Source organism: Cynocephalus volans, chromosome 6 (assembly GCF_027409185.1).
Source record: "Cynocephalus volans isolate mCynVol1 chromosome 6, mCynVol1.pri, whole genome shotgun sequence".
Lineage (NCBI taxonomy): Eukaryota > Metazoa > Chordata > Mammalia > Dermoptera > Cynocephalidae > Cynocephalus > Cynocephalus volans.
This window is the reverse complement of record NC_084465.1, coordinates 113435436-113450417: the sequence shown is the minus strand read 5'-3', so window position 1 is coordinate 113450417 and position 14982 is coordinate 113435436. Positions and strand designations below refer to the sequence as shown.

The 14982-nt window shown below is 47.1% G+C and overlaps 1 protein-coding gene and 1 pseudogene across 5 annotated transcripts; both read right to left on the bottom strand.

The window, feature by feature from the left end:
* Positions 1-592: 592 nt before the first annotated feature.
* LOC134379853 (zinc finger protein 688-like) lies at positions 593-3085 on the bottom strand. 5 transcript variants are annotated; one of them, XM_063099115.1, is made up of 4 exons: positions 2796-3085; positions 2377-2490; positions 2009-2099; positions 593-1308 (listed from the first exon to the last, which is right to left on the bottom strand). In XM_063099115.1, exons 1-4 carry the CDS (start codon positions 2989-2991, stop codon positions 846-848), a joined length of 864 nt encoding a protein of 287 aa, XP_062955185.1. In that variant the 5' UTR covers positions 2992-3085; the 3' UTR covers positions 593-845. The 5 variants fall into 5 exon arrangements, with proteins under 5 accessions (XP_062955185.1, XP_062955184.1, XP_062955186.1 ...); XM_063099114.1 differs by having other exon boundaries at positions 2028-2099; XM_063099116.1 differs by lacking the exon at positions 2009-2099.
* A 199-nt stretch (positions 3086-3284) lies between these two features.
* Positions 3285-13264, bottom strand: LOC134381016 (zinc finger protein 785-like; annotated as a pseudogene).
* Positions 13265-14982: the final 1718 nt, after the last annotated feature.

The window sequence follows — 14982 nt, the reverse complement described above, 5'->3', positions numbered from 1 at the left end:
CTTTCTAAAGTGTAAAATGGCGACAATAATCCACGCTTTCAACGAATGTTTATTGCACATTTACTGTGTCATACATATTATCGTGTTAAAATTTCAGTCCCTGGGCTGGCCGGTTAGCTCAGTTGGTTAGAGCGCAGGTGTTATAACACTAAGGTCAAGAGTTTGGATCCCCATACAGGCCAGCCTCAAAAAGAAAAAAAGTTCAGTCTTCACAGTAACCCTTGAGGTAGATATTATTAATCCTCACTTTACTGATAAGGGAACTGAGGCTCAGGGAGGGCATGTGACTTACCAGCCATGCCTGGGGCAAGTGGCAGAGACTAGATTTGTACCACAGGTGTCTGCTCTTCGCACCCATGCCATTTCCCTGGCTCCCTGCTGGTGACAATTAGCCAGGGCTTGACCATGCCCTCCATCTGGGCCCCCTCCCCGGGCCTTAGCCCCTTCAGCATTTACCTCTGAAGTAGATAAGGAATGTGTGCGGATGTTTCCTGAGATGATGGAGACATCTCAGTTGCTGCTGAGATAACAGAGAAAAGTCCAGCATCTCACTCTCTTCATTTTTTTTTTTTTTTTAAACAAAAGACTGGGAAGAGAGATGTCAAGTTTAATCTATCTGAATCTTTACAGGCACTTTTCTTTTTACAAGTTTGGAAACTTGAGGGATCCTTGAGGGAAGCCCAAGGGATGGATTTTAGTTCCCAAGTCCCTGACTCAGGAGCCTCACTCAGGGCTCAGTCAGTCCTCAGTGTCGAGGTCAGGCTCAACTCCAGCCTGTGGGAGCCACTCATCCGCACTCCTCAAAGATGTCCGGGTAGTGCCGAAAGAGCACAGGTGGGTCCCGGTCACCACGAACTGGGGCCCGAGGCACAGCCCGGATCCCAGGCCTGCGGCCCCGCCGCCCGCCCGAGCAGGAGCGGTGGATCCACTGATGCGCCTCCACAGCGAACTTCCTCTTGAAGCGCATGCCACACTCGGGGCAGGGGAAGGGCCGCTCCCCCGAGTGCATGCGCCGGTGGCTGGCCAGCAGCGAGGGGTAGGTGAAGCGGCGGCCACAGTCTGTACAAACGTGGCGCCGTTGGCTGGCCTGGGCGTCCACGCTGGGCACCACGACAGGGGACTGCGCGCCTGCCATTTGGTCCCTGGCAGCTTTCGTGGATGGCTGTGCTCTTGCCGAGGCCACGCTGATAGTCGAGCCAGGGTTGTATGTAACCAGCTCCTCCCACCGCTCCTTCCCAGGAATCTTTCCAGGTCCCTTGGTTCCTGGCTCTTCCTCGGGTTCGTCTTCCATCTTGTTTGGGGTGTCTCCTGGGAAACAGGAATGAAGTTACATTTAAAAACACTTTGGGGGCTGACCAGTTAGCTCAGTTCCTTAGAGCGTGGTACTGATAACACCAAGGTCCAGGGTTCCATCCCTATATCGGCTAGTCAATAAAATAAAAATAAAAACACTTTAGAGGGGCTGGCCCGTGGCTCACTTGGGAGAGTGTGGTGCTGATAACACCAAGGCCATGGGTTCAGATCTCTATATAGGGATGGCCGGTTAGCTCACTTGGGAGAGCGTGGTGCTGACAACACCAAGTCAAGGATTAAGATCCCCTTACCGGTCATCTTTAAAAATAATAATAATAATAATAATAATAAAATAAAATAAACACTTTCGCATAGACGGTCTCAGGTTATAGGGTGCTTTTACTTACAGTAGTGCCAGAAAAGTACTGCCTAGTGCTTTGAAGGAAGGTAAACAGGGTTCAGATCTCTTAAGAGTGACTTATCTGGGCCTTGGTTCCTCATGTGTCAAACAGGAATGCGAATGGTTTAACTTTACAAGTTATGGGGAGGATTAGATAAGTAGATGTATATTTAGCACTTAGTAAATGCTTAGTAAGTGGTAGCTATTATTAGTGTGGTGTTTCCATTTTTTGAGTTTTACAGATGAGGAGACACATTTGGTCAAGATCACTCCACTGGGGGATGGTGAGGAGGGAAAAACCAAGCTGTCAATTACTGGGCATTTTCTCTTGTACCAGTTTGTCTTGCTTGAGGATATGAAAGGCAGACCCGAAGCCACTTCTGCTCTTTGGGGGTTTTAGTTGTTCCTAAAAGAGGGAGAAAGAGTGGTGTTTTCTACTAGAGGGACCTGGAAACCTAAGACCTTGGACCTGGTCTCCTGATTGTCCCACTCTGGTCACATGACTACTGTCCCACGTTTTTAAAACTTTGTACCAGGTCTGCCTTCCTTCCCGCTCTAGTGTCCAACACAGGTTAGCTCTTTACTTTCCATACGAATGCTTGAATTGGGGACCTGAAAGAAAACTTTGCTAGACGGGAAGCCCTGGAGAACAAAGTCAGGAGAGACCCGGGACAATCCCTCACCTCTCAGAGCTCCTCCCAGGCTTTCCCCCTCCTCAGGATCCTGGGCGGCGGGGCTCCAAGCCTCACTCTCCTGTTCCATCCAAGAGATGAGGGCTGGTTTGGGGCCCGGGAATCCTGGGAGAGAACAGGGGTCACGGTGCTGGCCTAAGAGGCTATCCTGGGAAGATGACATCTCCCTGCCAGGGTGAGGGCTCCTCCTCAAAATTATACTCAACCTGGACAGGGTCTGCAATGCTCCTGCCTGAATGAAGAGGTTGCGGGACCGAAAGACTCCCCAGGGGGTACCTGAAGCCCAGGAATGGGAAGTGGCTGGTGCTGTTGGTGGAACAGTGCGGGGTTAGGGCTTGCAATCCTCTGCACTCTATCACCTCCCCTGTGAACCCCGGTGAGGGAGGAGGGGCTCTGACTAGGGGCCTCACCGAGCGCGCCCAGGTGGCCGTAGGTCTCGCGCATCACGTCCCGGTACAGGGCCCTCTGCGCGGGCCGCAGACACCCCCACTCCTCCGGGGAGAAGTACACGGCCACGTCCGCGAACCTCACGGCCCCGGGCTTCCTGCAACCAGGCCGGGTCTCCCCGGGTCTCAGCGCCAGGAGCGGGGCCGGGGGCGGCGACATGGGGCCTCCCAGCCCGAGCAGCGGCCGCCTTGTGCCCGGGGCCACCGCCTCCCCGCTCCGGGTCTCGGCTTTTGTCGTCCGCAGGAAGGACTGCCCAGGCCCGGGCCCCGCCCAGCCTTGGCGTCCAAACGTAGCCGAGGACACCAAGCAGCAGGGACTGGCTGCTAGGGATTCTGGTGGGGACAAATAAAACTTGGTGTTTATTCACTTCGTGGCCGTTTGGACACAGACACCCGAGTTAAGGGACCCGGAAGGTGTCTTCAGAAAATATGGCGACAACCTGGCTTCAATTGTCACCGGCTGCTCTTGAGGGCGTCAGTCTTTGAGAATATCAAATATGGAGCCTCTCTGGCGTCCAAGGCCTCATCATCCCACTTGCCCTTAAATACAATGGTCGTCTCAGCGGCTTTTGAGTAGGAGACCTGCTGGGAAGGCGGGGATAGGGAAGCCTTCTTGCCATCAAGAAAGATGGACGCGCCCGCAGCTTCACGGGCCTCTTCTCGCGCGCAGTACACGGCGGCTGGTGATTGGCCGGGGCCTCGGGAAGAAACGGCATCGTGATTGGTCCCGGCCTGGCGGGGCCTTTGAAAGGACCCGCGGCCCTAAAGCCTTTGTTGACAAGACTGGAAAGCAACGGGGACTTCGGCGTCTGTGGTGCCCGGGATTGTGTCCCCGACGGTCTCCCAGCAGGCCTCCCGACGGCGGGACCTGGCATCTGGTCCCCAGCCCCTGCGGGAAGATGCACACACTCTGGCAAACGCGGGGTACAGCCGAGGTGGAACCCGGGTGCATGTTGACAGTTCGGACCGCTTGTGTCCGCAGCTCCGCTCCTCAGAGGCAATTACTTTTAACTCTTTTTATTATTTATTTACTTATTTTGGTGGCTGGCCGGTACTTAGCAATTTTTATTAATTTGAGTTATATCGCACATTCACTAAAATGCACAGATCTTCAATGTAAAGTTCGCCGAGTTTTGACAAATGTATACAACCGTGTAACCATCACCCAAAACGAGATATAGGACACTGATGTCACCTCTCAATGTTTCCTTGTGCACCCTTTCCGGTCAATATTTTTTATTGTGGTAAAATACACATAAGATAGACTAGCCATTTTAAACTGTACCATTCAGCGGCATTTACTATATTCACAACGTGCAGCCATCACCACCACCTATTGTCATCACCCCACAAGGAGACCACCCCTACCCATAAGCAGCCACTTCCCGTTCTCCTCTCCCCCCGCCCCTGGGAATTACTAATCTGCTTTCTATCTCTATGGTCTTTTTTTTTCTGGGTATTTTATATCAACTGGATCATATAATATGTAGACTTTTGCGACTGGCTCCTGTCACTTAACATACTGTTCTCAAGGTTTGTCCATGCTGTAACTTTTATCAATACTGTACTTCATCCCTTCTGATGGCTGGATGATGTTAATAATAATATTACGTTACATTTTGTTTATTCGTTTATCAGTTGATGGACAGACACTTGGATTGTGCCCACCTTTTGGCTGTTGTGAGTAGTGCTGCTGCGAACATTTGTATTCAAGGTTTTTTTGTTTGTTTAACAGTTTTATTGAAATACAATTCAGTTAGTACACAATTCATCCATTTAAAGCATACAATGGTTTTGGTATATTACACTATTTTTTAAATTGTGGTAAAAAATATATATATATATATAATTTGCCATTTTAACCATTTTTAGGTTTATGATTCAGTGGCATTTCACAATGTTGTGCAACCAACACCACTATATTTCCAAAACACTTTCATCAGCCCAAAAGGAAACCTGAATCTGTTAAGCAGTCAGATTCCTCCCTCCCTCCCAGCCCCTGGTAACTTATAATCTGCGTTCTGTCACTATGAATTTGCCTATTCTAGATCATTCATATAAATGGAATCATAAAATATTTGTCCATTTGGGTCCAGTTTATTTCACTTAACATGTTTTCAAGGTTCATCTACATTGTAGCATGTATCAGGACTTCATTCCTCTTTTTTAAAAAACTGGCAAAATATACATAACATAAAATTTATCGTTTTAATTATTTTTAAATGTATAGTTCAGTGGTATTAAGTACATTCACATTGTTGTACAACCATCACCACCAACCATCTCCAGAATTTCTTCATCTTCCTAAACTAAGTCAATACACTTATTATCTTACTGTTTCTTCTGGAACTTTCATTTTTAAAAATACGCTTTTATTACTATTTCTTTTTCTTTTTCTTTCTTTCTTTTTTTTTTTTTTTTTTTTTTTTGGCGACTGGCCTGTTTGGTGATCCAAACCCGAGACCATCTCTAGACCATCATGCTCTAACCAAGAGAGCTAACCAGCCAGCCCCCTTGCTATTTCTTGATATACTCATTTTAGACATTATCTAGGACATCCTGCTATGATACTATCAAAGATAAATGAAGCTGGAAACTAGTTAAAGTGGTAAGGACAGATTTTAATCAGTAATATACTATTGCAATAAGGAAAAGAGTCCAGTGTGAACTGAACTCAACTTGAATTGTACAGAGGTGTCTGGGCATTTTAAAGAGAGAATGAGAGAATAGGGAGGGGGTGAGCAGGGACTCAATACAGTCAGGGAAGTGAAAATTTACAAAAAGGGGGAGGGGGAAAAGAGGAGTTTGGTCCATGTGAAACCCACCTGGGTTTGCTAACTGGCCCTTTTCGAAGTTAGGCTCCTCCCCTCCTGAACAAACACTCTGTTCTTTTGGCAGCCTTGAGTTTTCTCAGGCAGCCATTTTATTTTTATTTTTTTTGTCTTTTTTGTGACCGGCCGCACCGCGCTCAGTCAGTGAGTGCACCAGCCATCTCTACATAGGATCCGAACCCGCGGCGGGAGTGCTGCTGCGCTCCCAGCGCCGCACTCTCCCGAGTGCGCCACGGGGTCGGCCCGTCAGGCAGCCATTTTAAGGGGAACTAGGGTCATCTTAGGGATGGGGCCTTGAGCTGCTAAAAACTATGTTAGTATTTTGTACAAGTTTTTATAGGCCAAGGTGGAGGCCTAGTTGAGAAAGGGCTCAGATTTGGTCAAGGAGAGAATATTTCAATATTTAATGCTTTAGTTCCATTCCCCTCACCTCTATTCCCAACATACTTAATACAATAAATTATAGTAAATATTTCCCATATGTGCTATGTTTATATTTCCATTCTTGTTCAACTGTTTGGTTGAAGTTTCTAATTATCTTTCTTTTCTCTTTACATTATCCTCTCTGCTTCTGTAAGTTGTTCCAGATGACCAAGGATAGCATCAGATCTCAAGTCCCATTTTTTTCACGGGAAACATCCTCCTTGAGCATTCAGTCCTCTCTCCAAAATGGACTGGGACTCAGCTCTCATCCAGGGTCTTACCTTCCTGCTCCCCTGGGTTGTATCCTCTGCTTCCTGGATTCAATGTCTTCCTGTTTATTTTGTAGTCACAATGGGTCATCTTAGCGGCTGGTAGTATTAGACTATGTCAAGCTCTTTTACCTGCTCGTAATCCTGCACCGACTGGGCCAATTGTTGAGCTAGGGCTGAGTCTGGAGTTCACAGAACCCTCAAGCCCGTTGTTCAGACTGGGTCACAAACCCTTCACACGCCAGGCTGGGTCCCCAGACCCCTCACACACCGGGCTGGGTCACCAGACCCCTCTCACACAGGTCTATGAGTTAGGCAACCAGCAAAAGGGTCCTTGGAAGCTGTAGGTTGGAGAGCATGGCCATGCACGGCGGATGCCCAAGGCAGATGCCAGCCAGGTTGTGGCACTGCACATGCGCACTAACTCTACCCACACACAACTTATTTACAAAGAATGCACCACACCACCCCCAACCGGACAGGCAGGCAAGAGGGCCTGATTAAATTATTCTATTTTCCCAACAAACTATAAGTCTAGATGTCTTCATCCCCACATTTGGAATATTTCTACAGTAAGCTGGATGCTAGAGCACTGTTTGCTGAGCATGGTGCTGGTCACTGGAGATGACAAATGAGACCTACCAGGTCCCTGCTGTCAGGAGCCCAGTCTGGTCCTGGAACCATTCCTTGCATAGCTCTCCTGCCTCCCCTTTCTGTTCAATAATGTTCTTCATTGCCAATAATGCTAGTGCCTTTTCAGTCAAGGTTTCTTTATATTTTCTGGCCTGCCTTTGCTGTTTTTCACCCAGACAACTTTCAGGCTTTTAGTGACTTCTGTTGATCTTGCCTCTTAACAATTATAGCCTTATTTTATAAACTTTGAGTTCTGGAGGTGCCTCACTGCATTCATTGTTGTGAATAGTGTAATGGGGTAAGGAAAAATATACCCTCAGAAATGTCTCCTTTTAAACAGAGAATCAACTTGAACTAATGAGGTACTATGAAGCATTTCACCTGGACTGAAAACTACTTTTGTTTCTTCAGGTACTATGAAGTAAATTTCTTGTCTTTGCATTAAGAATGGAAAAGACCTATGTAGATGGAGCAAAATCATGAACTTTCTCACCAAGGTCAAGAGTTCAGATCCCCTTACCAGCCAGCCACCCCAAACAAAAAACAAACAAAAAAATCAACAACAACAAAAAGAAACAAACTTTCAAGTAAGACTAAAAAAACTGTTCCATCCTAAGTGACTGATGTCATGTTGTTTTCCTGTCATTCATTATAAAAATACAAAGATGCTCTTGCTTTAAAATTGTTTTATTGCCCATCAAACTGTAAATGTTTGTTCAAGACTCCTGATCAGATAATTACTAGAAGTCATAAAACATACAAGAGATAATTGTGTTTCATAAATAAATTTTACTTGTTAATAACAGGGGACATCTGAACTTTAAGTGAGAACTAAAGTTTCCTGCATAAAGCTCAGCCTTATGCTGAAATGTTTAGGCGTGAGGTATAAAGATGTTTGCAACTTACCGTGAAATAATTTAAAGAAAATAAGATGGTCAGACTGGCCAGTTCAGTTGGTTAGGTTTGCTGCTGATAACACCAAGGTCCAGGGTTCAATCATGGTATCAGCCAGCTGCAAAAAAAAAAAAAAAAAGATGGTTAAATGAATGGATAGAGGGATTGTATTAGTCCATTTTCTGTTTGCTGATAACAGAATACTGAAACTGGGTAATTTATAAAGAAGAGAGGTTTATTTCTTACAGTTTTGGAGGCTGGGAAATTCATGGTCCAGGAGGCACATCTGGGGAGGGCCTTCTTGGTGGGAACTCTACAGTCTCATGTTGATATGGGTCATCACTTAGCAAAAGGGCTGAGCAAGAGCACTCTTTACATGCTTTCTTCCTCTCCTTGTAAAGTCCTAAGTCTACTCCCTGATAAGCCATTAAACCATTAACCCATTACTCCATGATGGATTAACCCATTCATGAGAGTACAGTACCCACAATCCAATCACCTTTTAAAGGCCCCACCTTTCAAATACCATATTGGGGATTAAATTCCACATGAGTTTAGGAGGGGACAAACATTCAGACCAAAGCAGGGATGGAGAGATGATTGACATGTGTAAAACAAATAAATTAACAAAATGCTAATTGTAGAATCTAGGTGATGGGCACATGAGTGTTTACTGTAAAATTCTTCCCATTCTTTTTTTTTGGCAGCTGGCTGGTATGGGGATCCAAACCTTTGACCTTGGTGTTATATTTCCACTCTTTTGAATGTTTGAAAATTTGTATAATAAAATGGTGGAGGCATGGAAAGTTCAGCTATTTGAAACTGTAAAAACATGGGCCGGCCCTGTGGCGCACTAGGGAGAGTGCGGCTTGGGAGCGCAGTGGTGCTCCCGCCGCAGGTTCGGATCCTATATAGGAATGGCCGGTGCGCTCACTGGCTGAGCGTGGTGCGGACGACACCACCCCTAGGGTTGCGATCCCCTTACTGGTTACGAAAAGACAAAAAAAAAAAAAAAAAAGCTGTAAAAACATGCTAGATGCCTTTATACCTGTCACATTTTATCTCAAACATTGTGAAGTTGCCATTACTCACTTTCTTTTTTTTTTTTTTTTTTTTAAAAGATGACCGGTAAGGGGATCTCAACCCTTGGCTTGGTGTTGTCAGCACCACGCTCAGCCAGTGAGCAAACCGGCCATCCCTATATAGGATCCGAACCCGTGGCCTTGGTGTTATCAGCACCACACTCTACCGAGTGAGCCACGGGCCGGCCCGCCATTACTCACTTTCAACTAAGGCTCAGAAATGTTGGATCATATGCTTAAGGCCACACAGCTAGTGGGGACTGAGCCTGGAATCCAGGTCTACCAATTCAGGAGAAGTAAAAATAACACTCAGTTCTCATGAATAATCAATCATCTTTGCAACCGAGGGTTTCAGAGAAACAGTCTTTTGTTCAAAGAGGTACTTGAGTCAGGCAGCATCAATCCTGGCATGCAGACATGCTTAGTCCCGTCTTCCCCTTCGTTTATTCCTTGAACAGTTTCTTGTTCAAAAATAGGGCTAGCAGATCTGAATGGGTCAGAAAGACCTCTCCTAACTTTTGACATATACTGTATAGGCATTACAGTAAAAATGAGATGGGATGGGCCAGCCCGTGGTTCACTCGGGAGAGTATGGTGCTGACAAAACCAAGTCAAGGGTTAAGATCCCCTTACCAGTCATCTTCAAAAAAAAAAAAAAAAAAAATGAGATGGGAGACTATGCCTTGATTTCAACTCTAATCACAAGTAATCTACACTTTCTTAAAAACGAAGTCCCCAGCATCATATTTTCTTAAAAACGAAGTCCCCAGCATTGTGTGTGTGTGTGTGTGTGTGTGTGTGTATTTTTTTTTTTTTTTAAATGACCAGTAAGGGGATCTCAACCCTTGGTTTGGTGTTGTCAGCACCACGCTCAGCCTGTGAGCTAACCGGCCATCCCTATATAGGGATCTGAACCCGTGGCCTTGGTGTTATCAGCACTGCACTCTCCTGAGTGAGCCACGGGCCAGCCCTGCATTATATTTTCTTAAAAACAAAGTCCCCAGCATTATATATGCTGTGGCCCAAGAATATACCATTATTCAAAAGATGCAAAATCCAGAGAAAATGCAGATATCTGAGGAAGAAAAAAACATCACAATCACCAATTCATACAGTGAAGAGATGGCCCAATCTTAAAGTTCACTAGTTTGATACTTCAGTGCACTATGTGCATAGTGAGCATGGGGTAGGAGAGACCCCACTTGAGGCCACTGTCCTCTCTATGGCCACCTCTACGTTTTCAAGACCAAACCAAGGAGATACCAAATGTGTCTCCTTGCCAGATGTTTCACCTGCATTGGCTAAAAGACAAAAGACTTGGATGAGCTTCCCCTGTGGATACAGGCCCAAGATGTGCCCTCTATTCTGAGGGATCCAAAGTGGGTGATGGCTCCTTTAATAGGCTCTCACATCTAGGGGACCCCATCCCCGAGGAGCAGGAGAGCTACAGGACAGAAAGCAGAGCACTCTAAGGGAGAGAACAATCCAGAAAGAAAAGCCAGTTAGGTGAATGGTTTGCAGTGAAATAACCTCACGTGGTACTTGGAATAAGGGGCTCTGTGAGCAGAAGCCTCAGAAAATGGGTTCAGCCCTCAGGCAGCTTTTCAGATTCCTGCCTCCTTTTTCCCAGACCTTCTCTGTGCTCCCTTATCTCTGCTTGTTTCCTAATACAAAACGTGGTTTTCCTTAAATGCCTACTTCCTCTCCTTATCCCCCAAATGTATAAACTTAAAAAAATTTTTTTTTAAAAGATGACCGGTAAGGGGGTGTTAACCCTTGACTTGGTGTTGTCAGCACCATGCTCTCCCAAGTGAGCTAACTGGCCATCCCTATATAGGGATCCAAACCCTTGGCCTTGGTGCCATCAGCATCACACTCTCCCAACTGAGCCATGGGCCGTCCCCTAAATGTATAAACTTTGCCTCTTCCTTTCCAAAGAAAACAGATCAGCTTGTGTGAACTCCATCAACAAATAAATCTGGAAAGTACCAGAAATGAACTGGGGAATCCTGGCCTCCCAAAACATTGATTGGCTCTGAAAGCCCTGCTGCAGCCTGCTGCCACCTCAGTCTCTTGGTGCCAGAGCCATGGACCCACCAATGGGCTTCTAGGGCGTACTGGCCCTTGAAGACTTTCCCGCACTCAAGGCAGGGGAAAGGCTGGTTGTCAGGGTGAATGTGCTGGTGACTGAGGAAGAAAGAAGAGCAGATAAGGCAGAGGCTGCAGTCGGGACCCCATTGCAGGGTTCCTGAGATTGGGACTTACAGAACCCCAGAGGTGAGTAGGCTGGAAGTGGGGCGTTCTCGCCTGTGTGCTTGAGCTGGTGGGTGGGCAGCCAGTAGAGGAAAGTGAAACGACTCTTGCAGTCTGGGCATGGGTAGGGCCTCTACCCCATGTGAGCCCGCTTGTGGATGGCAAGGGAACGCCAGTGGAGGAAGCAGTGTCCACAGTGAGGGCAGGGATAGGGCTTTTCACCTGTGTGGATGAACTGATGCTGGGGCAGGTACTTGCAATGGGGAAACAGGCCTGGCACTGGTCACAGGGGAAGGGCTGCTTCCTGGAGTGGACCTGCTGGTGGCTGGCCAGGACGGATAGGTAGCTCAAGTTGTGGCCACAGTCTGGGCAAGAGTAGGGTGATCTGCGGGTTGCAGTGTCCTTGAGCCAAGGCTTGATGGAGCTCTGCTTGAGAGACACTTGCTCATGTTCCATCTCTTTTTGTTTTGGACTCTTCTCCAGTCCTTCTTTCTCCTCATTCCCATCCCTGGATCCCGACACAGGGGAAAAGATGCAACCTGAATCTTAGCAGCATTTTCCAGACCATGTCCAGCCCTGAGAGGCAGCATGAATGGCTAAGTGTATGGGTTCCTGGGAGCAGCTCAACGACTGGGGCCTTATGAAGCCCTGAAAGCTAGCCCAGACAGAGTAAGAGCAATTCCATTGCCTGGAGGTTAATGCAGGAAGGCCCTGAACGCCAAGAAGTGAACAGTATTGAACATCTACTATGTGTCAAGCACTGCTGACAGTGATGGGCCCATCCCTCATGAAGCTTATAATCCTGAACATGCTTATGATCTCTTTGCAAAATAGCCATTAAATGACGTTCCTTGGCGCCATTCAAGGCCATCTCCAAAAAGTCTACACTTGGACTGCACACCAGGTTCCATGGAAAGACCTTCTGGGAACAAATATTTATTATGACATAACAGCTGCAGGTAAAACACTTTATCTTCATTTTAAAATCTGATGAATGACATTAGCTATTACACTGTGATCCACATAATTAATATCCAAGAGGAGCATTTGTCTTCATTTTATCACACACAAAAAAATCAAATTATATGCTTCCGGGCCGGCCCGTGGCTCACTCGGGAGAGTGTGGTGCTGATAACACCAAGGCTAAGGGTTCGGATCCCATATAGGGATGGCCGGTTAGCTCACTGGGTGAGCGTGGTGCTGACAACACCAAGTCAAGGGTTAAGATCCCCGTACCGGTCATCTTAAAAAAAAAAAAAAGTTATATGCTTCCCCTTTCCCTTGACTTCCCAGAAAGCTCAAGCTCTATTTTGCCTTAAACTAGGGTTTTCCACTATGATTAAATGGTTCTGTAAGTCCCAATCTGGCTGTTCTATCAGGCCATTTTGCGGTGAGATAAGAACCTTCTTGGAGAGAGGGTGCAGGGAGACACGATGCGATTCTGGAAGGCGCAGTGTGTGCTGAGGATCAGAGTTGGGGGGAGCTCTGAAGTCCCTGTCACCTTTCTCTTGCCTCTGCTGACCGCTGCCGGTCTCTCACCCTCTGGGCTCCAAGCCTCCAACTCTTCTTCCACTCAAAAGGCAAAAGCGGCGTTGGGCCCTGAAAAGCCTGAGGAGACACTGAGAACGCAGGAGGGGGGGCTGCGGCTGCTTCCTCAGCGCCCCACCGCCAGCTCACTCGCCTCTGGGGACACCAACGTCCCTTCCCACAAACACAAGCGCGCCCAGGTGGCGGTAGGTCTCGCGCATCACGTCCCGGTACAGGGCCCTCTGCGCGGGCCGCAGACACTCCCACTCCTCCGGGGAGAAGTACACGGCCACATCCGCGAACCTCACGGCCCCGGGCTTCCTCCACTTGAGCCCGGCCTACCCGCGTACATCCGCCGGCAACGGGACCGGGGCGGTGCCATGAGAAACCCCTCAGTGTTAAGCAAAGAGAGGCTTCCGGGATACGCGGAAACGCTGCAGCTTTTCTGTCTTTTCTCTGAAAAGTCCGCAACGGCGCCCCCTCCTGCCCTTAACCAAGATGGCGCTCTGCGGCGTCAACATCGCTGGCCTTTTCTCTCTGCCCTTGCATTCCGCGGGGGAGTCTAGCAGGGAGGTCGCACCCCATGACCCAACCGACTGATAGATTGCGTGCTTTGATTGGCCAGCCGTGCGAGGCCAGGGGAAGAAGGAAGGCTGTGATTGGTCTGTCGGGAGCGGCTTGTTTGAAAGGCTGAGGGTGAAAGGACGATTGCTCTGAAAGTGGCCGGAGCTGAAGGGCCGGCGAGGTCTCTACTGGCTCGCTTTTCCCGGACAGCAACCTAAGAGGGAGGTTCTGCCCGGTTGACGCTACTCTCTTGTGTTTCTTAGATGACACTTCTTGCGGGCGGGTCCGGGTACCCAGGGCTTCGAGCTGAGTGAAAGCGAAGAGCGAAGACGGAGGCTGCTGGTGGCGTTGAGCGAGCCGGGGGGTCCAGCACCGGCGGCCGCGGGAACAGGCTCCCACCCGGCACTTGGCTTGGCCCCTGTTCCGAGGGCCCAGACTTCTTCCCGTTTAGAGATGCGGGGCAGAGCCGGCCCCCAGGTTCAGTGCTTAGGCCTCTACAGGGCCCTGTACAAAGTATGCTCTTAACAAATATGAGTTTATAGTTATTCCTGTAATAATTATTACCATCTGTCTCCTGTCTCAATCAGAAAACCTGTGTTCACGTTACAGCTGAAAAATGAGTAATAAAACTGGGAAAATAATCAGATCATCTCTTAAGACTGTTTATCAAACCTTTCCAGCCACCTGTTCATAGGAGCAGAAGAGGAAAGTTCTAGATGTGTTACACGAAGCTTTCATCCCATGTGAAGCCGCTTTTGAAGATGTAGCTTTAAGGCTGTCCCGTGGCTCACTTGGGAAGAGTGTGGTGCTGATAACACCAAGGTCACGGGTTCAGATCCCTATATAGGGATGGCCGGTTTGCTCACTTGGAGAGTGTGGTGCTGACAACACCAAATCAAGGGTTAAGATCCCCTTACCATTAATAATTGCAAAAAAATAATAATGTGCATTTGCATTCTGTTTTATAATATAATACAGTTCAAAAGAATATATAGTCAAATGTAAGTTTCTCAAGTGTTGGACTCTCTGACACTATTGGTGGAGTGTAAGTTGGTACAACCACTTTGGAAAACTGGCAATATCTACTAAAGCTGAATGTAAGTACACCCTCTGACCCAGCAGTTCCACTCCTAGGTGTATACTCAACAGAATGCATACATATGTTTACTCCAAGACATGTACTCACACGTTCTCAGCAACACTAGTTAGAATAGCCAAAAACTAGAAACTATCCACAGCAGTAGGATGGATAAATAAGTTGTGGGATATCCATTAAATGGAATACTATTCAGAAATGAGAATAAATGACATATAACTATGTGCATGATATGGATATATCTTAAAGCAAAAGAAGCCAGCCCCCAAATAGTATGTAATGTATCATTCCATTTATGTAAAATATAAAACATGTACTGGCTATCTGCCAAAAAAAAAAAAAAAAAAAAAAAACAGACTATGGGCTGGCTGTTTGGTTAGAGTGTGGTGTTATAACACCAAGGTCAAGGGTTCGGATCCCCATACCAGCTAGCTGCCAAAAAATAATTTTAGGATAGTGGGTTAAGCTTTTTCCTTCTAGAGTGCTGATAATATTCTGTTTCATGATCTAAGTGCTGGTTACTCAAATATGTTCAGTTTGTGAGAATTGATGAGTTGTTCACCTATGATATGTGAATTA

What these genes read in the sequence shown, in the direction of transcription:
- LOC134379853 (XM_063099114.1), bottom strand. Translation starts at nt 2,991, where the DNA reads ATGTCGCCGCCCCCGGCCCCGCTCCTGGCGCTGAGACCCGGGGAGACC. An exon ending in CGGCCACCTGGGCGCGCTCG is followed by an intron (nt 2,491 to 2,795) that starts GTGAGGCCCCTA and finishes GTTCTCTCCCAG; the next exon opens with GATTCCCGGGCCCCAAACCA. An exon ending in CCTGGGAGGAGCTCTGAGAG is followed by an intron (nt 2,100 to 2,376) that starts GTGAGGGATTGT and finishes TCCCTCTTTTAG; the next exon opens with GAACAACTAAAACCCCCAAA.